At 48.6% G+C, this 24,274-nt stretch overlaps 9 protein-coding genes across 10 annotated transcripts; 5 read left to right on the plus strand and 4 right to left on the minus strand.

The window, feature by feature from the left end:
* Nucleotides 1-4: 4 nt before the first annotated feature.
* FOIG_15106 (uncharacterized protein) lies at nt 5-1,420 on the plus strand (the record flags this gene model as incomplete). The annotated part of the gene is made up of 6 exons (XM_031216431.1): nt 5-232; nt 282-352; nt 402-613; nt 667-763; nt 816-1,107; nt 1,158-1,420. Exons 1-6 carry the CDS (start codon nt 199-201, stop codon nt 1,418-1,420), a joined length of 969 nt encoding a protein of 322 aa, XP_031053875.1. The 5' UTR covers nt 5-198.
* A 557-nt stretch (nt 1,421-1,977) lies between these two features.
* Nucleotides 1,978-2,907, plus strand: FOIG_15107 (uncharacterized protein; the record flags this gene model as incomplete). The annotated part of the gene is made up of 1 exon (XM_031216432.1): nt 1,978-2,907. One exon carries the CDS (start codon nt 1,978-1,980, stop codon nt 2,797-2,799), a length of 822 nt encoding a protein of 273 aa, XP_031053876.1. The 3' UTR covers nt 2,800-2,907.
* Nucleotides 2,908-4,587: 1,680 nt separating this feature from the next.
* On the minus strand, nt 4,588-5,169 carry FOIG_15108 (uncharacterized protein; the record flags this gene model as incomplete). The annotated part of the gene is made up of 2 exons (XM_031216433.1): nt 4,588-4,623; nt 4,735-5,169. The coding sequence occupies 2 exons, from the start codon at nt 5,167-5,169 to the stop codon at nt 4,588-4,590; spliced, it is 471 nt and encodes a 156-aa protein (XP_031053877.1).
* Nucleotides 5,170-6,794: 1,625 nt separating this feature from the next.
* Nucleotides 6,795-8,754, plus strand: FOIG_15109 (uncharacterized protein; the record flags this gene model as incomplete). The annotated part of the gene is made up of 4 exons (XM_031216434.1): nt 6,795-7,083; nt 7,139-7,430; nt 7,488-7,779; nt 7,828-8,754. The coding sequence occupies 4 exons, from the start codon at nt 6,795-6,797 to the stop codon at nt 8,752-8,754; spliced, it is 1,800 nt and encodes a 599-aa protein (XP_031053878.1).
* A 104-nt stretch (nt 8,755-8,858) lies between these two features.
* FOIG_15110 (uncharacterized protein) lies at nt 8,859-9,101 on the minus strand (the record flags this gene model as incomplete). Its single annotated transcript, XM_031216435.1, has 1 exon — nt 8,859-9,101. The coding sequence occupies one exon, from the start codon at nt 9,099-9,101 to the stop codon at nt 8,859-8,861; it is 243 nt and encodes an 80-aa protein (XP_031053879.1).
* A 592-nt stretch (nt 9,102-9,693) lies between these two features.
* FOIG_15111 (uncharacterized protein) lies at nt 9,694-12,140 on the plus strand (the record flags this gene model as incomplete). The annotated part of the gene is made up of 2 exons (XM_031216436.1): nt 9,694-9,998; nt 10,052-12,140. Exons 1-2 carry the CDS (start codon nt 9,787-9,789, stop codon nt 12,138-12,140), a joined length of 2,301 nt encoding a protein of 766 aa, XP_031053880.1. The 5' UTR covers nt 9,694-9,786.
* Nucleotides 10,867-13,483, minus strand: FOIG_15112 (uncharacterized protein). Of its 2 annotated transcripts, XM_031216438.1 has the most exons (3): nt 13,378-13,483; nt 12,338-13,306; nt 10,867-12,277 (listed from the first exon to the last, which is right to left on the minus strand). In XM_031216438.1, exons 2-3 carry the CDS (start codon nt 13,277-13,279, stop codon nt 12,224-12,226), a joined length of 996 nt encoding a protein of 331 aa, XP_031053882.1. In that variant the 5' UTR covers nt 13,280-13,306; nt 13,378-13,483; the 3' UTR covers nt 10,867-12,223. The 2 variants fall into 2 exon arrangements, with proteins under 2 accessions (XP_031053882.1, XP_031053881.1); XM_031216437.1 differs by having other exon boundaries at nt 12,338-13,483.
* Nucleotides 13,484-13,900: 417 nt separating this feature from the next.
* On the plus strand, nt 13,901-15,746 carry FOIG_15113 (uncharacterized protein). The gene is made up of 5 exons (XM_031216439.1): nt 13,901-14,294; nt 14,362-14,853; nt 14,910-14,985; nt 15,036-15,509; nt 15,570-15,746. The coding sequence occupies exons 1-5, from the start codon at nt 14,052-14,054 to the stop codon at nt 15,671-15,673; spliced, it is 1,389 nt and encodes a 462-aa protein (XP_031053883.1). The 5' UTR covers nt 13,901-14,051; the 3' UTR covers nt 15,674-15,746.
* Nucleotides 15,743-23,593, minus strand: FOIG_15114 (uncharacterized protein; the record flags this gene model as incomplete). Its single annotated transcript, XM_031216440.1, has 3 exons — nt 15,743-17,046; nt 17,110-23,265; nt 23,326-23,593. 3 exons carry the CDS (start codon nt 23,591-23,593, stop codon nt 15,788-15,790), a joined length of 7,683 nt encoding a protein of 2,560 aa, XP_031053884.1. The 3' UTR covers nt 15,743-15,787.
* Between the last annotated feature and the right edge of the window lie 681 nt (nt 23,594-24,274).

The raw sequence follows: 24,274 nt of genomic DNA on the forward strand, positions 1-24,274 counted from the left end.
ATCACCAAAAGGTTGAAGGATTGAGGTTACGTGTTCGGGATAAAATGTCTGCCCGGGGCCAGAAATTGACTAATGAAGAGATTCCCCTGTCAAGGCGAAGGTTTACCTATAAAGATGAGAAACTTTTCACTTTACAGGAATACATGAGAATCACAGAGTTCACAAATATCACTCAATCATCCTTAGAAGTCAATCAGCATGGTTAGAATCGCTATCGCAGGAGCTTCAAGCGGTATGTTTATCCCTTCCATTTCACTCTGCCAATTACTGAACTTCTCCAGAGCTCGCTAGAGAAATCATCGACAGGCTTGTCGCTACTGGGAAGCACGAAATTATTGCACTCGTCCGCAAGGTATGTCGAATCATGACCTGCCGGTAACCCTAGCAACTGACAAGCCTAGGAACCATCTGCATTTTCTGAGCTCCCAGGTGTCACCTGGATTCAAACTGATTACAAAAACAAGGCGGAACTCGTTGAGTTGTTTCGCGGCGTTGAAACCGTTCTTTCTTTCCTTGCTGTTCACTTGGATCCCAGTAATGAGACCCAAAAGCGACTTATTGACGCAGCTGTTGAGGCTGGCGTGAAGAGGTTCGCCCCATCTGAGTGGGCAACGTGAGTTTTCCATTAAGCAGTGACAAGCATCATTTCAACTGACTATGCTTCAGAGGAGCCAAACTGGCAGACTCGCTCGATGTTATGTCATGGTACAGCGGAAAGATTGAGATCAGAGAGTATCTCAAGAGCCTGAACTTTGATAGAAAGGTAGCATAGCCCAAATACTCTCTTCATTACAGTAACTAACTTGGTCAATTAGGTTATCGAGTATACACTCTTCCAGCCCGGTGGCTTTATGGATTACCTTTGCCACCCGTACAAGACTGCAAAGTACATCACCACTACCGTCGTCAATATCGATTTCGTCAAAAGACATGCGATAGTCGTCGAAGGTACACTTGACGACGAGATCACCTATACAAGTGTCGAAGACATTGCCAACATCGTCACCCGGGCTATCGACTTTGAGGGCGAGTGGCCGGTGGTAGGAGGTATCAGCGGTGATCGAATCTCTATTCGTCAGCTTCTAAAAGTTGGAGAAGAACTGCGAGGTCAGTAAACCGGCCAAACAAAAGTAAACAAAGGTACTGACTTTACATAGGAGAACCCTTCGCTATCGAGTGGCTCAAGATGGAAGACCTCGCCGCTGGAGAACTCAAGACAGATAATTATCCCAGACTTCCACTGCCATCTGTTCCTCAGGACCAGGTGGAAGCTTTCTCAAAGATGGTGGTTATCGGTACACTGACTGCTTTCCACCGTGGAGCTTGGACTGTCTCGGATGAGTGGAATCGGAAGTTCCCTGATTATAAGTTTACGAAAGTCGATGAGCTGTTGAGGTCTGCATGGGATGGCAAGAACTAATCGGTATTGCTATTTATGTAATTCTCTGAGGATTACATCCTTCAAGAGATTTAGTATACACGTGAGCAGACCAAATATTTTAAACTAGGAATGTTTTCAACGAAAACTGTGCATTAATGTATGTCAGTGGCTACCAAGTATTCTTGAACTTTCCGTCACCTATCTTTGGTAGTGGCACCCTCCGGTATTGACAGGAGGGTCAAATTGACTGCCGATTAGTAAACTAGCACTCAGCCATGATTCATCAGCACCATTTGAGGTTTCACAAGCTGACTCACGGCGCACGATTTTACCCAAAAGGGTAAGCTTTAACCTAAGTCAGGACCCACTCAAATCTTGAAAACGGATCATCTCGCGATCAATGGTGAAACCAAGAGAAAGTGAGAAAACTATTTAGATTAACGATCTTCCCAGATCAGCTATCGTTTTATTCAGCTACCACACTAGTCTAGACATTGAAAGGCTTATCCTACTCTTCTTTCATAAATACCTCCTAATCCCTCACCAACAGACGTTTACAGTCCAGGAATATCTACAGTGCCAATAATCCCACCAGCATGTCTAACTATCCCAACTATTATCCACCACCCCCTCCGCCTGGCACTAATACGAACCAGCCCCCGACAGGCTATTCTCCATACTATCAGGCACATCCCAACGCACCTCCACCCGGTTACCAACAACCCATCTATCCACCTGCACCAGGACCTTCTGGCCTGCAAGGACCACCAAGCTACTACCCTCGTGTAGGCTTCACCAGACTATCCGCCAAGTTCCATATCTGGAATGTCATGACCAGCGGCGGCACCAGTTGTCTCCAGCTTGGCCCTCAGCTCAAAGGCACAGTAGCCTACTCTGCAAAGATGTTCTCTAGCAGCAGGCTCAAGATCAAGGAGGGTCCATATGCATCTGAGAATTTGCCTATCTGCACTATAGAGAGTCGGCATACTTTCAGCAGCAAAAGTACCGTCACCTTTGATGGCTTTCAAGCAAGCTTCGCGGAGACGAGTATGTTTAACGATGGCGCAACCTGGCCGTTTGATGTCGAGGTCAATGGTACCTCTCAGAGGTGGCAGTGGAGAAAGAAGAAGGCACAACAAACATCAACACTGAGACAGATAGTTAAAGCCTTTTCCGAGAGTGACTTTGGAAGCTGGGAGCTTGTCCCTGTTTTAGGCCAAGGCTGGCCTATCGCTACCTTTGATGCATCTGGAGGCAACACCTTTGAGGATAACGCAGCACTTGGCGTATTTGAGTTTCACGGACCGGCAGCTGTTGGGCAGTTGGGTGACATTTTTGCAAATTTATCTATCGCTATCTTGCTGCGCATTATATCTCAGCATTACATCAGTAGAATTGCGGCGTTGGCAGGCTCATAGTTAGCCAATGTCTGGTTGGATATGGAGACGACTGCTTCAGAGCATGGAATCAATCGTGACTCAATAAAAACACGCCGTTGCTATTTTCAACTTTTCTCAGCTCTTTAATAATTAGGCAGACAACGTGCAACACATAGTATCATAAGATTGTACTACCATCTACACACTCCCGATAAACTGACACGATTCAACCTCACCCACCGGGAGCAGTCGCGGGACCTTAAGATTACATCGGCATCCTAAATACTAAAAGATTTTAATGTAAGATCTTATACAATCCCAATCTAATCCATACTTGCTCTTGGGGCGGAGAATGATACTGCGAGGCTGCTGCAACTTCAACGGTCCTTTCTCCCATATAAGGAAGATTTCCTGGTCGATCCATTTTCTACTCTTATACAGAATCCGGAGATCAAACTTCCATAGCAGTCTAGCAAATACAGTGCATATATCTTAAGTTAAAGGAGTACGGTTGAGGCTAGTTAATAAGTAAAATAAATGTTTAAACTAGTTAAGACTTTAGAGATACTTGCTTGGTATATCCTTAAACGCTAACCTATAGACCTAGAGAAGAAAAGCTTATCTAGGCCTATAATTAATAGCCTTGATAAGTAAAGGGTTCCCGAGAGCCTTCTGCAGTTATGATATAGCCCGGCAAACACATGTTAAAGCTAATAGAATACTTCTCTGCATCTTGGAGGTAGAAATTGTTATACTTGCTGTTCATTGCATCCTGCAGGGAGTTACTATGACAATCTGGATGGAGAACTCTCCATGGCTCAATGCAACTCTGATCCTTAAAGCTCTTCATGGCCATGATTAGAGCATCCAGACGACTGACAATACTGAGGAGCGGCTTGTTGTTGATCTTGAAGTTGGAGTCGGCGTAAGGTGCGAGAGGCATACCGGTGCTGTTCTTACCGGAGAGATGAAGATTGGTGATTTATTATGGGTCGACCTGGAGCGTCATAGTCAGAACCCATATCTTAGTGGAAGCATTCAACGGATACCTACCATCATGTTATAAAGTTCATGCTCGTTCGTGCAATGGACCGCGTAATAAAGGTTGTAGCCTTTGCTGTGTAGACGTATCCCCTTATATGTGTTCAAATCACTTTAAAATAACGCCTAAAACAGAATTTGTAAACGCCTCTTCCTAATGAAGGTGGAAAGGTCAATCCTTCGGCTTTCACTTACTATCGATTCCCTCATCGACAGCCAGACCCCAGAACTCAATACCAGCGTGTATTAATCAGCAGCCAATTAATACTAGAGCACACCCTATAGAAGGCGCTTTACAGTCCTTAAAGGGATAGAGAGTTAGGTAGCAGATAGTTCCTGCATCCAGATACTAAGCAATGTCAGGTGTCTGTATCAATACTTTTCTTGTGGTGTTGAAAGCGAGGCAGATCTTGTTACTATACCGAGCATGAGGTAGCTCAGCACCATATGTGTAAAGGCCAACTCAAATTGTAAAGTTTTGTTCTTAGTAGAATGCTATGGAAGCTGCTGGAATCTTCGAGCTCCACGTACGCGTATGCGAGTCGTGTTTTACTCTCTACGCGTCAATGATACCGCCAGATATATATGCATGCCAGCAGGTTAGAAATAGCTTTACTGGTTTTGAGATTTCTGTATATCGAGGCTCGTAGTCGACAACCTATCACAAGAGGCACGTCACAAATAACACAACAACATTCCAGCATCGTAATGCCCTTTCATCTACTTATTCATTCTCAGTTTGCTGATCTAGATCTTGTGTACTAACGAGTGTCTAAGATTTATTCCTTATTCCCTATCCATATCGTAGTCCAAATGACTTCCCTAATTCCATCATAGTCTGAAACAATTTCATGACTTGGACCCGAGTCCACGTCCAACAATGTCTGGCGCTCCGCGCAGAGCTGAGGAACACATTTGTGTTCAAGGAAGTACAGTGTACCAGTGCACGTTGTTCTGGCCAGCTGTACGATTGTAATCCTCGCACGCCTTACAAAATTCACATTCATATCCATCAGCATCAACTGGTATAATGTCTTCGCCATCTAGACCAGGAGAGCATTGATGTTCCCCGGCGGCAAGTATGGCATTGAAGTCAGTCAATTCCTGTGGACCAAGACGATAGACATAAATGGGTCGGGCATCATCCGATCGAGTAACATAACCTCCTCTATTACTTACTACGGATGTTGGGCCGTCCTGGCCATGCGGGATTGATTCCCCGCTGCGATACATAGCATCACTACTATTGTACAAATTGCCCTGTTCCGCAGAGGATGTTAGGAGCCTACCACGGCCAGATTGGTTGATGCCATCCTCAGAGCTAACAGCATTTCTGTCCCCAAGAGCATTTGTCATCTCGATATCCATGATTAGCTGAGGAGCATCTGTCATCTCGATATCCGCGTTCTGCTCTGTCCCAAAGTTGAGTGATGAGCCTGACATCTCCATTTCCAACTTACACAGAGAATAGAACGGTAAAAGCCGACAACTGCTACGAACAGCCTTATAATACGCGAACGAATCTACCTAAAATATCATCATTAACCCCTAAAATCTGCATCGTGGCCGCTTCGCCATTTTACCTTGCTTGCGTCGTATGTATAATTAATTGACGTTACCTGAAGAAAGTAAAAAGTGAATAACCTTGGGTTGTGTTGAAGGGGAAAGGATTAATAGTCACGTAAAGGCGGTCTCAGACGCGTTCCTTCAGCGTGTTTCTATCCTGGGAGTAACTGAGCTCTTCTCAGACAAGCCTCTCAGATCCACACTGAGAGATGAAGAAGGAAAAGAATCAGATCTGCTTTTTGGGTGATTTATACTTCCTCATCTCTCTCTGTCCGCGCCTTAGCTTGGTCACATCGTTCTGGGCAGTCTTGGCTTGGTCACATCGTTCTGAGCGTCTTAGTCTGGTCATACCGTTCTGGGTGTCCAGCACCAATCACGCATGCTAGGCTGTCGCAGTCTCAACCTTATTCGTTCTTGGTTATCATCACATGGATTACCCCCACTTTTGCCAAAGAAATAAATGGTCGGGCAATGCTGAATGGGATGACTGCATATGCAGTCAGTAATTTATCCTATTAGAACAAGCTAAGCTTGCTATCTGCTGCCTGCAGCCCCATGTCTTTCATTGAGTTGATATGCTACGGCCTGGGGTAGCAGGAATGCAAAGGACCCACCTTGTGCCCAGACATTTTACCAGTCGTAAGCCTGGACGGAACCTGGACAGGAGCTTAGCGACTGGGCATCACGAACAGAGGTGAGTATCTAATTAGCCAACTTGGCTGAACAGAGTCCACATTGTATTTTTGATCGAGGCAGTACTGACGAGGTAATCAGGCTATAGGCCTGTGAGTGTAGTCATACACGAACACATTTAACTTTCGGGAGAAAGTGTCTCTAGAGCGACAGCGTCGCTTCGGTCTATTGTGCCATGTACCATCAGTGTCCTGGGGACATAGTTAACTCTTAGGACAACAAGAAATCGGTTGACACATAATATCGTGAGATTGTACTACTGTCCTGACTCCTGATAAATTGACATTAAGTTCAGCGTGGTGATATAAACTCTTAACCACAGGTCTCAACTGCAAATGACACATCTAGCTCACAATTTAGACCATATGTCACAATGCTTTTAATTTAAACTAAGTTATGTGTAGTGATATAAGCTCTTAGTCACCGGCCTCAAGTGCAAATAACGCATCCAGCTCATAACTTAGAATTATATTATGAAACCTAACTAACTACTATAATATAAATACTTTCAAGAAGGAAATATTAATTATGACTATTTGGCCTGCCCGGAGGGTATATAAGATGCTGCAATTCCTCGACCAAGACTAATATGCTAGGGTTATAATACCAGGTTTTCTGGTAGTACAGAACTTTGCTACTCTGTAAGTCTTTGGAAGAATGTTAAATTCACCTTATCGATTGTTAGATATTCCCAATCGAAGGGCGACTTGCATCGCTTGACTCAGTCCCCTATCATGGATGAGTTAACCTATCAGTCAAGGCTCATCCCCCGAGAGGAGGCGCAGCGAACAGGCTGCTTCACATCCTTACCCATCCGCATCCATCCCCGCAATGACATTGCCGACGCTGCAACAGCCAAGTTCATTGCAGAATGGGCCAAGCATTTCCATGATGGCAGAGAGAAGAGAGCTCGCTTCTGCCCTTCCCCTGTGGGTAATTGGAATTCGTTGCTCTATCCCGAGGCCATGCCTGAAAGGCTCGGCGCTGTTTCTTATCTATTGGACCTTGGCCTTATTCACAACGGTGAGTTCACTGGAAGGGGTCATGCACACAACTTGGCTAACTGGTCTGGTTACAGATTTGAATGAGGAGCTCAGCGTCCAAGATTCCAAGACAGCGCATGAACATATGAAACCTGCTTTGGACCCGCAGGACATCCGCAAGTGGGACCCAAACTCGCCTCAGATGAAATTCAAGATGCTCTTATCCGAGTGTGTTGTTGAGTGTATCAAAATAGATCGTGAGCTTGGCATATCCATGCTCAAGGCCTTTCGCGTTCTGTGGCTGGACGTTGCTGAGAACGCCAGCAGCGAAGAGCCTCAGACACTGGACGACTACTGGCGTGTACGAAGGTCAAATGGTGGCTTGAGGTAAGCAACCCCTGGGTCTCTCTTTCAATAATGCAGGTAACCTGTGTTCCACGCCAGCGTTTTCTGGCCCATAGTTCTCTTCGTCACAAACCTCCACCTCTCGGAGGATCAACATGCTCTGGTCCAGCCCATTATCGTCGCGGCGGAGGAGACTCAGTGTTGGGCGAATGACTACTTCAGTTACGAACGCGAAGCTTGGGAATTTGAGACCGGAAAGGCGAAGTGCATCGTCAATCTTGTGGGGATGTTGTCTCGGACCAAGGGACTGTCGAGTACAGATGCCAAGGCAGAAGTCAAAGGGATGATCTTGGAGGCAGAGGCCAAATATTGCCGGCTCCGCGACGATCTTGTCAGTTCACATCCAGACATGACCCTGGATCTGAAGCGCTGAATTGAGTACATCGGCCTGTCGATCTCCGGCAACCATTATTGGCTCTCGGGTTGTTCAGGGCAAAATACGGGGAAAACCAATGGCATCCGCAATGACACAAAAAGCGAGGGGAGCGAGCTCATCGCGGCCCTGAACTTATGGTTCAAAGTGCCTCCGGGGGCGCTGGGACACATTAATTCAGCCATCGACATGTTACACAACGCGTCGCTTATCCTGGACGACATCCAGGACAACTTGCCGCTGCGGCGTGGGGTTCCCGCCGCCCACGTCGTCTTTGGAGCAGCGCAGTCCATCAACAGCGCGACCTTCATGTTTGTCAATGCAACGGCGGTAGTCATCTCGAAGCTCTGCCCGGCGGCGCTGAAAGCGCTGCTGGAGGGTCTCGAGACACTCTTCTTGGGCCAGAGCTGGGACCTGTACTGGAAGCACAACCTGCAATGCCCGAGCGAGGCTGAGTACGTGAGGATGGTGGACCACAAGACGGGCGGCATGTTTATCATGCTGGTGCGGCTGATAATGGCCGAGAGCCCGTATTGCGGAAGTGAGGTCGTCGAGGACCTGGAGACGCTGATGCGGCTGCTGGGACGTTTCTACCAGATTCGCGATGACTATCTGAACTTCAGTGCCTACGCGTCCCAAAAGGGCTTCGCCGAGGACCTGGACGAGGGCAAGTTCTCGTTCCCCATCGTATGCGGCATTGAGAAGCATCCTGAGTCGCGTGGCCAAATCCTCGCCGTCTTTAGACAGCGCCCGGCCAGCGCGGCCGCTGAGGCTAAGTCGCTGTCCAGAAAGGTCAAGGAATATATGATCAAGTGCATTGTGTCGTCTGGCGGCTTCGACGAGACTCTGAAGTGCTTGACGAGCATGGAGCACGAGATCGAGCTAGGGATGGTCAAGATTGAAGAGAGATCGGGCCAAGCTAATTCCCTCTGAGACTCTGCCTCGCTGCGCTAAGCATGGAAGGACAAGAGAAGATTTGCTTTTTAAATTAAGTTCTTAAATTATAATTCCAAGTTTAATAGTATGAAACCCACAAGTCAAATCTGGATGGCGCCCTCGCTCACAACAATCTCGTCTTGAAGCATGCTCCGAAGTCGATAAGATTCGACCAGACTCTCTACTTCTCGATACCGTCCTTTTAATCGGGACTGGAGTATCTTTTGCAGATTGGAAACTGGGTGAGCCTTTGCAACAAACTTATCAGAGAGCGCATACGGTTCAGACTTGAGTAACGTCTGGAGAACGGTATGAGCCCTGTGCATTACCGCGTCCAGCATCATCGTGATAGTGCAGATTTTAACCGTCAGGGAGCTATCAGCTCACGTGGTTTTTAAAGCTGCCGATGGGACGTACGAGCGATATATCGAGGTGAATGCTCCTCAATGGGGAGAAAAATGGGAGCCGATATCAGGCTTCCGAGCTTAAAAAGGGCCGAGTGCCCGACGGTTTCTTGTATATTAGCCGTGACCCTTTGCATTTCCCAAGTCCAAGCGCACCAATATTTAACTTCTCCTACTCTCCATAAGCTTTCTAACCCTGATAGACATAACCAACAGAATCAACGCCTGCTGATCGTGACCTCATTCTTCAAAGTATTATGCTTTTATTAAAAGCTTTGCTATTAGGCTATTTATAGTGTTGCATCAGTCCGTATTTTGCCTGAAACTGCACTCTTTACTCCCCGCATCCCCGTGGCTCCCCGCACTCAGTGATAATATCCGATAGGCTTCAACTGTGGTTAGACAATTGCCGATCGTTCCATATGCTGTTCTGAGAACACTGCGTCATTGAGTTTTTATTTGCTCGGCTATGGTGAGCTGCGAATGAGCATATGCATGACTCCGCTGTAACCGGATGGAAAGATCATTAATTGATCAAGCCGAGTGAGTAATAAAGTATAAAAGCACACAGAGAGTACAAGAGCTTTTGGCCAAGACAAGGTTGTTCTTCAGGCCGAGTGACACGATGTTGCTCAATCTTCAGGTCGCTGCCAGCGCTTTATCGCTTTCTCTTTTGAATGGGCTGGCTACAGCTGCTACGCCTTATATCCTGCCTGACTGTACCAAAGGACCTCTGAGCAAGAATGGAATTTGCGATACATCGTTATCTCCTGCTAAAAGAGCTGCTGCTCTGGTTGCTGCTTTGACGCCCGAAGAGAAGGTGGGCAATCTGGTCAGGTAAGATACTCGCCCATAATCGCTATTTGGGGATCGGAGTTGACTTAGAGTAGTAATTCAACTGGTGCACCAAGAATCGGACTTCCAAGGTACAACTGGTGGAACGAAGCCCTCCATGGCCTCGCTGGATCTCCAGGTGGTCGCTTTGCTGATACCCCTCCCTACAACGCCGCCACATCGTTTCCCATGCCTCTTCTCATGGCAGCTGCTTTCGATGATGATCTGATCCGTGACATCGGCAATGTCGTCGGCACCGAAGCGCGTGCGTTTACCAACGGTGGCTGGCGCGGAGTTGACTTCTGGACTCCCAATGTCAACCCCTTCAAAGATCCACGATGGGGTCGTGGCTCCGAAACTCCCGGTGAAGATGCTCTTCATGTCAGCCGCTATGCTCGATACATCGTCAGAGGTCTCGAAGGCGACAAAGAACAGCGACGTATTGTTGCGACTTGCAAGCATTACGCTGGAAACGACTTCGAAGACTGGGGGGGTTTCACGCGTCACGACTTTGATGCGAAGATTACTCCGCAAGACTTGGCTGAGTACTACGTCAGACCTTTCCAAGAGTGTACTCGCGATGCCAAGGTTGGCTCCATCATGTGCGCTTACAACGCTGTCAATGGCATCCCTGCGTGCGCAAACTCGTATCTTCAGGAGACTATCCTCAGAGGGCACTGGAACTGGACACGCGATAACAACTGGATCACTAGTGATTGTGGAGCTATGCAGGATATTTGGCAGAATCACAAATATGTCAAGACCAACGCTGAAGGTGCTCAGGTGGCTTTTGAGAACGGCATGGACTCAAGTTGCGAGTACACTACTACCAGCGACGTCTCCGATTCCTATAAGCAAGGTCTCTTGACCGAGAAGCTCATGGATCGTTCGTTGAAACGTCTTTTCGAGGGCCTTGTTCATACTGGTTTCTTCGATGGTGCCAAAGCACAATGGAACTCGCTCAGCTTTGCCGATGTCAACACCAAGGAGGCTCAGGACCTCGCACTCAGATCTGCTGTAGAGGGTGCAGTTCTTTTAAAGAACGATGGTACGCTACCCCTTAAGCTCAAGAAAAAGGATAGCGTTGCTTTGATTGGATTCTGGTCCAACGATACATCCAAGCTCCAGGGCGGATATAGTGGACGTGCTCCATTCCTCCATAGCCCGCTGTACGCAGCTGAGAAGCTTGGTCTTGACACCAACGTGGCCTGGGGCCCAACACTGCAGAACAGCTCCTCCCATGATAACTGGACTACCAATGCTGTTGCTGCTGCCAAGAAATCCGATTACATCCTGTACTTTGGTGGTCTCGACGCTTCAGCCGCAGGCGAGGACAGAGACCGCGAAAATCTTGACTGGCCCGAGAGCCAGTTGACTCTTCTGCAGAAGCTCTCTAGTCTCGGCAAGCCATTGGTTGTGATTCAGCTAGGTGATCAAGTCGACGACACTGCTCTTTTGAAGAACAAGAAGATCAACAGTATTCTTTGGGTCAACTACCCTGGTCAAGATGGCGGTACTGCGGTCATGGACTTACTCACCGGACGAAAGAGTCCAGCGGGTCGACTACCCGTCACGCAGTATCCCAGTAAATACACTGAGCAAATTGGCATGACCGACATGGACCTGAGACCTACCAAGTCATTGCCAGGAAGGACTTATCGCTGGTACTCTACTGCAGTTCTGCCCTATGGCTTTGGACTCCATTACACTACCTTCAAAGCCAAGTTCAAGTCCAACAAGTTGAACTTTGACATCCAGAAGCTTCTCAAGGGCTGCAGTGCTCAATACTCTGATACTTGTGCTCTGCCCCCCATTCAAGTCAGCGTCAAGAACACTGGCAGTATCACCTCTGACTTTGTATCTCTCGTCTTTATCAAGAGTGAAGTTGGGCCGAAGCCATATCCGCTCAAGACACTTGCGGCTTATGGTCGCTTGCATGATGTCGCGCCATCTTCGACGAAGGATATCTCACTTGAGTGGACGTTGGATAACATTGCGCGAAGGGGAGAGAATGGTGATTTGGTTGTTTATCCGGGGACTTACACCCTGTTGCTGGATGAGCCTACGCAAGCGAAGATCGAAGTCACGTTGACTGGAAAGAAGGCTACTTTGGACAAGTGGCCTCAAGACCCCAAGTCAGCCTGATTTCAGCTAGGGTAGTAAGAATTGACAGAACTATATGGTCTTATAAATATTATGTCTATAGTTTGAATCCAAGGCTTCATCTTTCATGTCCACAGCAACAAATTCCGCTCCTTATCCATTGTGTTGATAAATGTGTACTATAAATGGTTGTCAGTAAGATCGGACGTAAGCCACAGCTAAATAGATATGAGACGTACCTCCATGAATCTGGGCATGCCATATACCCTGTCGCCAATCCAGTTGTCCTCATTGCTCACTGGCCTCAAGCCCATCGCCTCTAGAGAATACCACCACTTCAACCAGGATCTAAGGTCGTTTGGAACCGTGACGCCTTCTGGTGCTTTCTTCAGATGCATCTCGACCAACAACTGACCAAAAGGCAAAGTCGCATTTCCATTTTTCCTCTGCTCTTTGACAGATTCAATCAGCGACGTGAGAGCGTCAAACTCGGCTCCCTCTATGTCCATCTTGATAAGATCAACATAAGAATGCCCATTTATCTTCATAAGATCCTGTATCGAAAACACAGGCGGTCTAGCCTTGCTCTCTGATACCTTTCCAATCATCGCTTTTTGAAACTTGGCACGCGACCATATAAACTCGGGAACTTGCTGCGCCCACTTATCAACGGTGCCGTCGTATCCCCATATACGAGCATTCGTGCGCTGGAGTAGTTCTGCCTCGAAAGAGGAGTCGTCACTCACGCCGAATGAGTAGACGATGAGTTCCCGTGCCTTGTTTGAGTCTGACGATGGGCCAGGGCATTCCTTCTCATAGCGCGACATACCGCAGATTATCTTGCCGCCATCGCTGATTGACCCAACGCGCTCAAGATCGTGAGGACAGAAGAAGCTTGGGCGAGCAAAGTCCCATACGTTGAACGGGTTCATGTATCCGTCGGGAAACTTTGCATCATAGCCGACTACTTGGGCCATTTCTTCGCGAGCTTTGATAGAGCGTTTCCATAGCTTTTCGGCATGAGCGAGTCTTGAGTTTAGATAGGGATCGTTACTAAAGACGTCTGCATGATTTTGTAAAGATAGTGATGTTGAGAAGTGAGGGGATGATCTCGTGAATAGTATAGTACAGAGCAGCAATGTCGCGAAGATAAAGGTGATTGTGACCATTCTGTGAGACATGGCTGTGATGAAGTGGGTCTTGGGAAACTGAATGGATTTTCAGCATGAATCCTAAAAATCGATGTAGGGTAGCGAGAAATGTAAAAAACAGAACTCACATCAGGAATACTCAACGCAGCTGATATTGGCCACGAGTTTCCTCATAGTGAATTGAGGTAATTATCCCCTTTCCACTGCTGTTTTGGGTTTCACCTGAAGTGGCACGATCCGTTCGCAGAGCAGACGCGGACTCTCAGATTAATAGGGCTAGTCCTACACGTACAGCTCGGATCAACTTGCCGAGACGGGATAAACGGCAATGTGGATCGCTCCAGGTTAAGGTGTTTTCTCTTGATGAACCAATTTACCTGTCAACATCATAAGTTCGGCATGCTTGGTGTCTTGTCAGTTAGATAGATCTCTTCAGGCTATTATCCCCATAGTGCTTTATTTACATCTTGATACCAATCAGCTGTCTTCTTTTTTCGCTCACCAAAGACTCCTACGTCAGCACTAAGATAAACGTCGATCCTTCTGACCCACAGTCTCGACTTTTCTGCCGGATTCCCGGGAGCCACTTCGGTGTTTTACGACAGAGACCAATGGGGGCTAGGCTTTGACATCAGGGGTACTGCATGAAACGTCAACGCCTCTGCACGGCCCCCGTCTCGTATTCCCACGATGGCATCGTCCAATTTTCTTAGCCTTTTCTTCCAAGCCTTTCCCTGTAATACACGACTTTTTGGGTATTGAAGTCCTTGTTTCATAATACATCCCGACATGTCGGCAAGTTATGGATCACTACACCATCACTCTCATCATTGTCACAATACCTCTCATTTTTGCTCCCTATTGGCATCACAGACATGTGACATCAAAGCTGGTTCGAGGCTCGGCGGACGAGGCCAATCGACTTGATATGATCGACGATGAGATCCACGATATTGATCATGAGTCCACTGGTGACAGATATTATAACTTCCGCAACCAGTTTCTGTGGGTTTATGGTCTGGCGATGGCTGCAGAATGGCTTCAGGTGCGTTTTTGAATGACAAGGACAACACCAAATAGAATGATACCTAACTTCTAATGGTCGAGTGTAGGCATCTTATTTATACAGCTGTCTGAAGAATACCCATAAACTATCAGAGCCTGTCATCGCGACTCTCTTTGCTACCGGCTTTGTCTCCGCTGGAATAGGCGCTATCTTCGTGGAGTCGCTGGCGGATAAGTATGGCAAAAGGTTCATGTGCCAATGCTACTGTGTGGTTTACTCAGTTTCCTGTGTCGCCATGCTCAGCGGGAATATACTGCTGTTGCTTGCGGGAAGAGTTTTGGCCGGACTTTGCACTACCTTGCTGTCCTCGGTGTTTGAGAGTTGGATGACCGCTGAGTATAAACGACAAGGATTTGGTGACCGTGGGACTGCTTTGAGCACGATATATAGCATGATGGCTGTGACAAATGGCTTTGTCGCTGTTGGAAGTGGCATCGTAGCTCAAGCGGCCGTGAATGCCTTGGGCTCACATACTGCCCCCTTCTTACTGAGTGTCGTCTGTCTAAGCTTGGCACTGATGGTTATCACTCGATCTTGGGTAGAGTCTGCCTTTATGTGCAGTGCAATTTGTATCAGTTGCTAACGCAACTCCAGGCCGAGAATTGTGGCACACCAGGCAGGTCCCTGATGGCCGAAACCTCAGGGAAAGCCAGCGCTATCTCTCTTTTGAGTATGTAGCTACGACCTCCCGCCGTCGAATACAGCTGACAATATGAGTAGAAGACCCGAGTCTGCTTATTCTCACACTGACCATGTGCTTCTTCGAGGGCTCTATTTGCGTTATGCTTTACTCTTGGCCCCAGGCAATCATGTCAGCGCGAGCCCATGAAAGGATATGGGCAAACCCTCCTTTCGGTACCATATTTGCGAGTCTCATGGGTGCAAAGTCTCTGGGCTCTTTCACGTTCCTCTATGCCTCGCGCGAGGCAAACTCGATACAACTTTCATCGCGCACAATTCAACTTGCGTCATCCATCTCGGCCTCGGCTCTTCTGTTGACAATCTTACTCCGAGACGAGTTGAGTCGTTTCTGGGCGTTTTGCCTCTTCGAGATATGTGTCGGACTGTACTATCCGAGTATGGCCTACTTGAGAGACCGGCTTCTTGAGGAGGAGCGACGAGGCCGAGTGTACGGATTGATGAGGGTTCCACTCAATGTCTTCACCGTGATGTGTCTGACTACTGTTAATGAAGGTATGTTGCTTCCATCCCAACCTTTGAGTTGCAGGTATAGTTGCTCACAATAGAATCTAGGAGATGAAAGCCGTGAGAACAGGTTCATCGTATGCAGCAGCCTTCTTTTGCTTGGGGTTTTGTTAATGTCTCGGTATGCTCCTAAGCAAAGCAGATCTTATTAAATAGGCAGCTATTATGCATGATACCTTCACCTAGAGCGAGCGTGTCGATACCATGAATACGATCTAAGACCCATTAAATATTATTCTAGAATCTCTAAATCTATGAGTATCTAACTAGACTTCCTCAACAGTCATACTCTTCTTTTCATCCTGCATCATAGCTGATACTAGCCCAGTGATCTCAGAAGCAAATGCTTCAGCCATCCCATGATCAAAGACCCTCTCATCGTACATGACTTTCAATATCGAAGTATCACCAAAGGACTTCGATACCTCCACTACAAGCGCATACGGCTGATACATTCGCACCTTTGACTTGGCCATAACAAGCCATCGATTCCGGGTTGTTTCATCATCCAAGGGAACCGGATCGAATGGCTGCGACAGAAACAAGACCTTGTTCCCATGAGCCGCGCGTGAAACATCCAGTGTCTGGTAGATATCGTCAAGTCCGACAAGACCATTCTCCGTGACAGCCCAAAAGTCCTCTTGTAATCTCGTAAGAAGATCTGAGACCTTTTCAGTGGAGCTCGTTCCGGTCCAGATCGGCAAGAAGTTGGCTAGAGTTCCGTTGATGGACTGAGGATCAGGGAGTGCGACGTTTCGTCCGCTGAGGAGATAATCGTATCGAACATGATCGCTCTTGGTCGCCCTAGCCAACCAAAGCGTGAAAGCAGCCTGGAAGATGATACTCGGGGTGACGCCATAGTTCCTTGCCACTTGATCGATGCCGCGTGTATCCACCTTCATCTTGAAACTGGCGGTGACCTGAGGTTCACTCAACCCACTGAGATCCCTACCACGAAGAATCTGAGAGGACTGCCCTGCTTGGGAGAACTTGTCCTTCCAGTACTCAAGTGCCCTTGAGTTGTCTTGCTCAAAGACATGCTGAGCAAAATCACGGAACTCGACGCGGGGAGGCACAGGCTTGCCTTGTAGAATGTTCTCGAAGTGTTGATCAAAGACACGTAGAAGCGTTCCGTCGTATACAGCGTGGTCCATCTTGATGACTAGGTCCCAGGAAGAATCTCCGTGGGTGATGATGGCGTACTTGATGAAGGGGCGGCCGAACTCAAAGCGTGTTCGCCAGAAGTCCTCGAGAAAGTTGGATATCTCATCCTCAGAGTCCAGGGCGACAGCTGTGATGTTGAGCTGCGCATCGCGAAGAACAACTCCTACCCAGTTCCCGGGAGAAGCCTCTAGCCAGGTTGTGCGCAAGATGTCGTTGGCTTGGGTCAGTTGGGTGGTGGCTTTGATCCAGGCATCTGGCTCGATAACACCAGTCATGCGTCGCACGGTCTGAAGCACCCACATCTGGGAGTCTCGACCGCCTTGCTTCAAGAACTCTGCTTGGCCGGGTGGACAAGGGTATGCTGTAGAGTCAAATGTCAGTATTTTATGGTCTATGCATTAAATATTCATAGAAGGCAACTTACCATACTCAACGTGATCATTCCACGCAAGCCCAGTGCTTTCAATGGCCTCCTTGACATTCTCGGGAACATTGAAGACCATCTTCCTGCCTCCTGCTTCTGTCTCCAGTCTTCGCATCGCAGAAGCCATGTCCTTGAGTTTGGGAGATTGGAGAATGTCGAGTACTGTGAGATGATAGCCGATTTTGCGCAGATGGCCGGTGAGACTGATTGCCGAGATAGAATCACCTCCTAAGGCCAAGAAGTTTGCCTCACGTCCGATTTGATCGGTCGGTAAGCCAAAGATGTCCGCCCAGACTGACTCCAAAGCAATCTCAGATAGGGTCTCTACAGGCACGATGGTGTGACCCTGGCTGGGAGACTCAAGCACGCATTGCGATAACAAATCCCGGTCGAGGTCATCCAGCATCTTCTTCAATGCCTTGCGGTCAACCTTTCGTGAAGGCAGCTTCGGGAAATCGGCCATGGGAATGACAAACTTGGGGATCATATAAGTCGCCAACGATCCAATTTTCTCGTGCAGATTCGTAAAGGTGTCTCTCAACTTGGAAGGGTCGATGATGCCAGTGCTATCCGTTCCAGCAGCAACATCGTCGTTGAAGGTACAGAACGCAACCAGGTGGACCTTATCATGAACTTTGGCAGCAACAGCAATGGCGTCCTTGACAAGACCCGAGTTCCGAATGGCATTCTCAACCTCTCCAAGTTCAATGCGGTGACCATGAATCTTGACCTGGTTGTCCTTACGACCAAGACACTCGATCTCGCCATCAGGTAACCATCGTGCCAAATCACCAGTTCTGTACATCCGAACTCCAAGCTGGGGGCTATCGACGTACGCAGCAGTCGTCAGCTCAGGACGGTTAATATAGCCATCTGTCACCTGAGGACCAGCTATGCACAACTCTCCGACGGCTCCGTAAGGCTGCAGCGTCTCGCCGTTTGGATCAAGGATAAATGCCATGACAGTATCAAATGGAGCACCAATGTTACCAACAACATGGCTGTCTGAGAACGACTCGATACGCTTTGTGGTTACCACCATGGATGTCTCAGTTGGTCCGTAGACGTTCAAGATGCTGCAATGTGGCGCCCAAGTCTTGATGACGTCCGAGGTCAGCGGCTCACCTCCAACGATCAGTGTCTCAAATCGTGGGACATCTGCTGGGTTGAGTAACTTGGCAACTGTTGGTGTGATGATAGCCTGACGGACATCCATTCGGTTGATACAGCCTGTGATATCGGAGAGCAAGACGTCTGTCGGGGCCATACATAATGTGCCGCCACTGCTAAGTGTGTTGAAGAAATCTTGAACCGATGCGTCGAAGACGTAGTTGGCGAATTGCAAAGTCCTCCACCTGCCTTGGTTGCGACCTTCGACTTGTATCATGCTTGTGACGGCAGCGGCAGCGGTTCTGTGCGGAACCTTGACGCCCTTGGGGAGTCCTGTGCTTCCAGAGGTGTAAATGAGATATGCGAGGTTGTCTGGAGTATGATGGACAGCAGGAGTGGAATCTGCATCTTCGCCTCTGGAGTTCGTCGAGCTGAGATCTTGATAGCCTTTCATCACCAGCGTACTCACCCCAAGTGATTCCTTGACGTGGTCACCAAATTCGACATACCCAGGATGAACAACAACGAGTTTCGCCGACGTGTCAGACACGATGTAGGAGTTTCTGTCCGTAGGATTGTCGGGACTCAGAGGAACATACGCTGCACCAGCTATCATTGTACCAAGAATGACGACCATCATATCAACGGACTTGTCAAGCATAATGGGCACAAGATCCCCTGGTTGTACGCCAGCGTCGATGAGTGTATGTGCAAAGCGATTCGCGAGTTTGTCGAGGACTCCGTAAGTGATGGTTTCCTTGTTATTGAAGTCAATTGCGATAGCATCTGGAGTCTCTTGTGCAATTCTCTTGAATGCTCTGTAAAGAAACTCTGGCTCTGGAACGCGGAGTGTCGACCGATTGGAGAGTTGGTTGTACACCAGATCATATTCGGCAGCACCCATGATGTTGGTAGACGAAAGGATAGAATCAGGTTTCTTGCAGAAAGTCTCTAGCACCTCGACCAATGAGTCCTTGATGAATCCCAAGCGTCGAGGGTCTATGTTGCTCGAAAGTCGGAGAATGGTAGAGTCGCTCTGTCCCTGTGACTCTTGGATCTCCAGGACCGTCATGCCATGTCCAGACTCCCATTGAGGCCGCGAGCCACGCATCTTGAAGACCTCATGGGACTTTCGTGGCCTCTCGGTCTTGTTAGCATCAATTAAGATGTTGACGAGAGTGTCGATGTCTTGTGCACCAATAGCACCCGCTTTAAGGGCTGCGGCGATACCGACTTGAGAATGCTTGAGTAGCTGAGAAAACGAGGCAACTGTCTTCTGGGCGACTTCTCGGAGGGTAGATTCAGGATCGAGCTTGATCCTCTGTGGCACAGTGCTCATGGTAGGTCCATCGAGATCATTGATACCAACGACAGGAGCTTCTCTGCCTGAAACAGTGGTTGCGAATGTGATGTCGTTGGTTCCCATCTGCCGAGACAGAACGATGGCCCAGGCGCTGTAGACGACTGCACCGAGAGTCAAACCAACACTTCTGGCACGTGTAGTAAGACTGTATCCGAGATCGAACTCGAGTTTGCTGGTGTTGTAGAGCTGGTTGCTGTTCAGCCTGAGCACTTCAGCGCCTTGGAGGTACCCGGACCAGAACGAGGCGCTGTTGGCAGAAAGCTCTTGTTGCAAGTATCGAATAAATCGGCTCAAGCTTGGGCGTTGAGGGACGGGGTTACCCATGTAGGCTGCCGCTACATCATCATACAGGAACCCATGGGACCAAAAGTCGAACAGCGAGTGGTGCATTGTTACGACTAGAGCCTGATCTGACGTAAGAGTTGCTTTCCACAGAGGCTTTTCCAAGTCCCATTGATGAACACCGTCACTTTGCTGGAAATCCCCTAGTGGCTGCTGCGACTCAAACCATGGAAGTTCCACGTTGGACCTCACGGTCTGCACAAAGGACTGTTTGTGTGGAACGAATACGGTGCGCAGGATGTCGCGAGACCTGAACACCTGCTCAAAGCTGTCTCTCAGTCGTGAAAGATCCAGTTGACTTACATCCCAAGTTCTGGAATAGGTGTATGGATCTGAGGGTGAGTTGACTGATACCAGCATGGACTCTTGGAAGGGTGTGACAGGATAAGCGTCGCTAATATCACGGTTCGCCTGCAACTCTGAGAGCAGCTTCTCGTCCTGGAGAAGTGAGAACGGCGTCGGGTCCTGCTCATCCTCCGCACCAAGAGTCTGAGCACGGGAAGCAACGTCACTGAGAGAGATATAGGCCAGCAGATCACCGAGTTCAGTAGCTAGACCGTGTTCACGTAGCTCTGACACAACCCGTATGGCCTCGATGGAGCTTCCGCCAAGGTCGGTAAAGGAATGAGATCGGCGAATGACAGAACTGTCAATCTTGAGAGATTCTGCCCACACTGATGCAATCTTTTCTTCGACGTCGGTGAGCATTTCTTCCACATTCTCTTTGTGGCCTAACTCCATGAGCTTGGCGAAGCCAGCGAAACCGAGCTCTTTTGCCTTACTTCGCAGCAAGTGATAGTTGAGCTTCCCATTTCCGTTTCTGGGTACCGACTCAATGGGGATCCAAAGAGTGGGCGTCATGAATACTGGCAGGTTGGCACGGAGATGGTTCCTCGCTGCGTTGACTGCATCTCTGAAAGAAGTACCATCATCAAGGACGATACCAGTGGCCAGGACTGTGCGATCTTCAATCTTGACCGAGAACGTCACAGCTCCCTTGATCGCGTCAATTGACGTCAAAAGCCGATCGACTTCAGCAGGTTCGACCTTTTGCCCATTGATCTTGACTTGCATATCGACACGTCCTTCAATCTCGATCTGACCACTGGGAAGCCATCGAGCCTTATCACCAGTCCGGTAAAGCTTTCCAGGACCAAATGGGTTGGCGATGAAGGCTTTTTCGGTCAGTCCTGGCTCGTTGATGTAGCCTTGCGCGAGCTGTGGTCCGGCGAGACAGAGTTCACCAAACACAAGTGGTGGTGAGAGCTCAGTGCTACCATGACGAAGGATGAAGACGCTCGTCGTGTCAATTGGCGGGTCCAGTATGCGAGGGTTCGGAACGTGTCCATCAACTGTGGTCAATGGTCTTCCAAAGTTGAGCTGTGTACACTCGCTTAGCCCATAGGTGTTTCGTAGCGTAAGGCCCTTGACAGAAGACCACGTGTTCACAAGCTCTTGTGGGGTTTGCTCACCCACGAGCGTGATACTCTTGAGATTGGGGACGTCCTTGGGCGACAAAAGAGAAAGGGCAGAAGGAGTAATTCCAAGGGCATCGACCGAAAGCGAATTAATGACCCCAGAGAGATCCCGAGTGAGTGCCTCTTTGGGTGCCAGCACCAGAGTTCCGCCGTTGACAAGAGTGCTCAAGATAGTCCGCTGAGCAGCGCTGAAACTTGGGTTGTAAAAGAGAAGCCAGCGGTTCAACCCGTTCAGAGAGTGGTGCTGCATACCACTGGTGGCAGCTTCATGAGTGAGTACTGCACCTTTGGGCTTCCCTGTGCTGCCGGATGTGTAGATGATGTAACAGCGATCTTGAGGCTTGGCATGTACCCCGATGCCATCAGTGTTGTCGAGGGAGTGTGTGGCATCGGTTCTTAGCCGTGTATAATCTTGTTCAATGTCGACAGTGTTTGGGAGCATGTTCATATACTTGCGAGTAGAGAGAACCACTGCTGCATTGCAGTCGTTGACGACTTGCTCGAGGCGACTGACCGAGAATTCTGGGTCAAGGATAGTATAAGCTGACCCAGCCTTGAGTACCGCCAGGATGGTCACGACCAGATCCAGAGATCTGCCAGCCAAGATAGGATACACAGCACCCTTCTGGAGCCTCAGTCTCCTTGCGAGATGATTAGAAAGGCTGTTGAGCTGGGAGAAGGTGAGGGTAGCGTCTCCCTGGAAGTCAACGGCAACTCTTTCAGGGTATCGAGCTGCAGTCTTCTCAAACAAAGCAGGGATAGTCGTAGGCTGTACCCTGCGGGTGCTGACAGATCGTGATAGTATGAGACGCTTCTCAGCATCCGAGACGAGCTGGATGTCTGATAGAGGGAATCTGTCCACTGCACTCAAGCCCTGGGCGGCACTGAAGATTGCCGAAACAAAGTGTCTAAAGACCAATTCAACCTTCTCCAGTGGGATCTTGGTCGTGCATTTGATCGCAAGCTGTAACACGCTGGCGTCGTTGATGCACAACACGACAGGGAACTTCCTCAAGCTTGGCGCGATGCAGGGGGTGTTGGTTGTCTGGCTGTAACTGACGGCTGTTTCGATCAGCATGCCATCTGGGGCCTGCTCCTCGATTCCAGTGTATCCGATAAATGCGTGACGGCCGGCTTCCGTATGGTAAGCATCCAGGGAGCCAGACAGGTCAGAGAAGGTTGCGTCTTTGCCAGTGGGAACTCGCATCCGGACGGGATAGGTTTGGTCAAGGCATCCGACGCAAGTATCTGAGCCCACAAAGTTTGCATCTCGACGGACAGTTCCGAAAAGAACCTCTTCTGAGTCGGAGTGGGCGCTCAAGACATGGGCCCAGATTGCTTCGAGGAATGTCTGACGCCATGACTTTGAGCCTTCACGAGATTTTTCAAGACTATTGAGCTTGGCTAGCTCTGAGCCCTGGATGACGGCACTGACACCATGTCTGTCCTGGTTAAGACCATCCAGAGCGTCAGATTCAAGACCAAAGATGGACTGGGGAGCAATATCTGACAGAGTCTTGGACCAGAAGGCTTTGGATGAGCCGATATCCTTGCGTTGCTGTGCGAGGTATCGTGTGTAGGTGGTAAATCCAGTGCTTTCGATACCAGGGATGCCGTGAATTTGCAGAAGGCAGTCGAGTCTGAGCGTATGAAGAGAGGTTGTATCGATCAGAGCCCGATGGAAGTGAAGGACGAGATTGATCTCGTCAGAACGATTGTTGGCTTCAACCGTCAGGAACGCTGAGCCTCGGTGACGCTTTTCAAACCCTTTTTCAGGACGGCGCCACTGAACAGGCTCGATACATCGCTGGACCACGACTTTCGGCGTTGGTCCATCGGTGATGCAAGATCGAAGACATATGTCTAGTCAACCTGTTAGCAACCACTTCCATATCGATTTCAATCAGAAAATGGAATACTTACGATGATATGCCAAAGATCTCCATGCATCAAAGATCTTCTCAGAGCTCAAAGCAGACGTCTTCCCAGAGAAGAGCACTGCTTCAGCCCATTGAACATCCTCTTTGAGAATGTCCTTCTGGACTTCAGTCGCAGGAAAGACAGTCTCAACGTCTGAGAAGCCCATGTCTTTCTCGTGCTTGACAAGAGCTTCGACAGGCTTGAGGCTGAGGCCGTGTTGGTAGGGGAGGAAGAAGTCCTCATGCTTCTCAGTGTGATGATAGAGCTTCATGATGAAAGATGATTAACTTATTAAGGGGATAAACAAAAGAGGCTGTGAATATTAATTCTAAGTGCTTTTGATCTATGAGGAAGATATGCTTGTGATACTGAATGAGATTGATAGTTGTTCTACAAGATTGTTCCCTTATTTATATTAAATATCCTTCACTTCTCTCTGCTTCAGTTCTTTCGTTCGTGTCTTTGAAAAATTCTTTTCACATCCCGATGTGGTGACACAAGGACTCGGGCTCAATTGCCTTCTCTGCTGCAAGTATCTGCAAGTAAGCAGAGCGGCAATGCGGCCATGCCGAACGTTCTCCCGAAGGATTGGATTCCCTGCCCTACAAGGAGTAGAACACATCTCGTCATACGTTTCTTGCTACACGTTACTCAAAACATTTGGGAATAACCTCACAAAACTTGTGTAAGACGCGCACTATGCCCTTTTTGGAAGTGGCGATGATGTATGTACTGGATGTTGTGACTTGGTAGTATTCGGGTTGAACAAGGCGTTCGCTTACGGCCCCCACGATCTATGCAGTCTCACTGACGCCACGTGGGTTACATTGAAGACCAAATAAGGCAGTTATTGAATCAACGGCTGCATACTCAATCCTTTCAATTACTCGTGTCCTCATTTCGTGATTGCGGCTCCATAAGATGTGTTTCACAAGTGGCGATATCACATTCT

The sequence above is a fragment of the Fusarium odoratissimum genome, assembly GCF_000260195.1.
Source record: "Fusarium odoratissimum NRRL 54006 unplaced genomic scaffold supercont1.47, whole genome shotgun sequence".
Taxonomy (NCBI): domain Eukaryota; kingdom Fungi; phylum Ascomycota; class Sordariomycetes; order Hypocreales; family Nectriaceae; genus Fusarium; species Fusarium odoratissimum.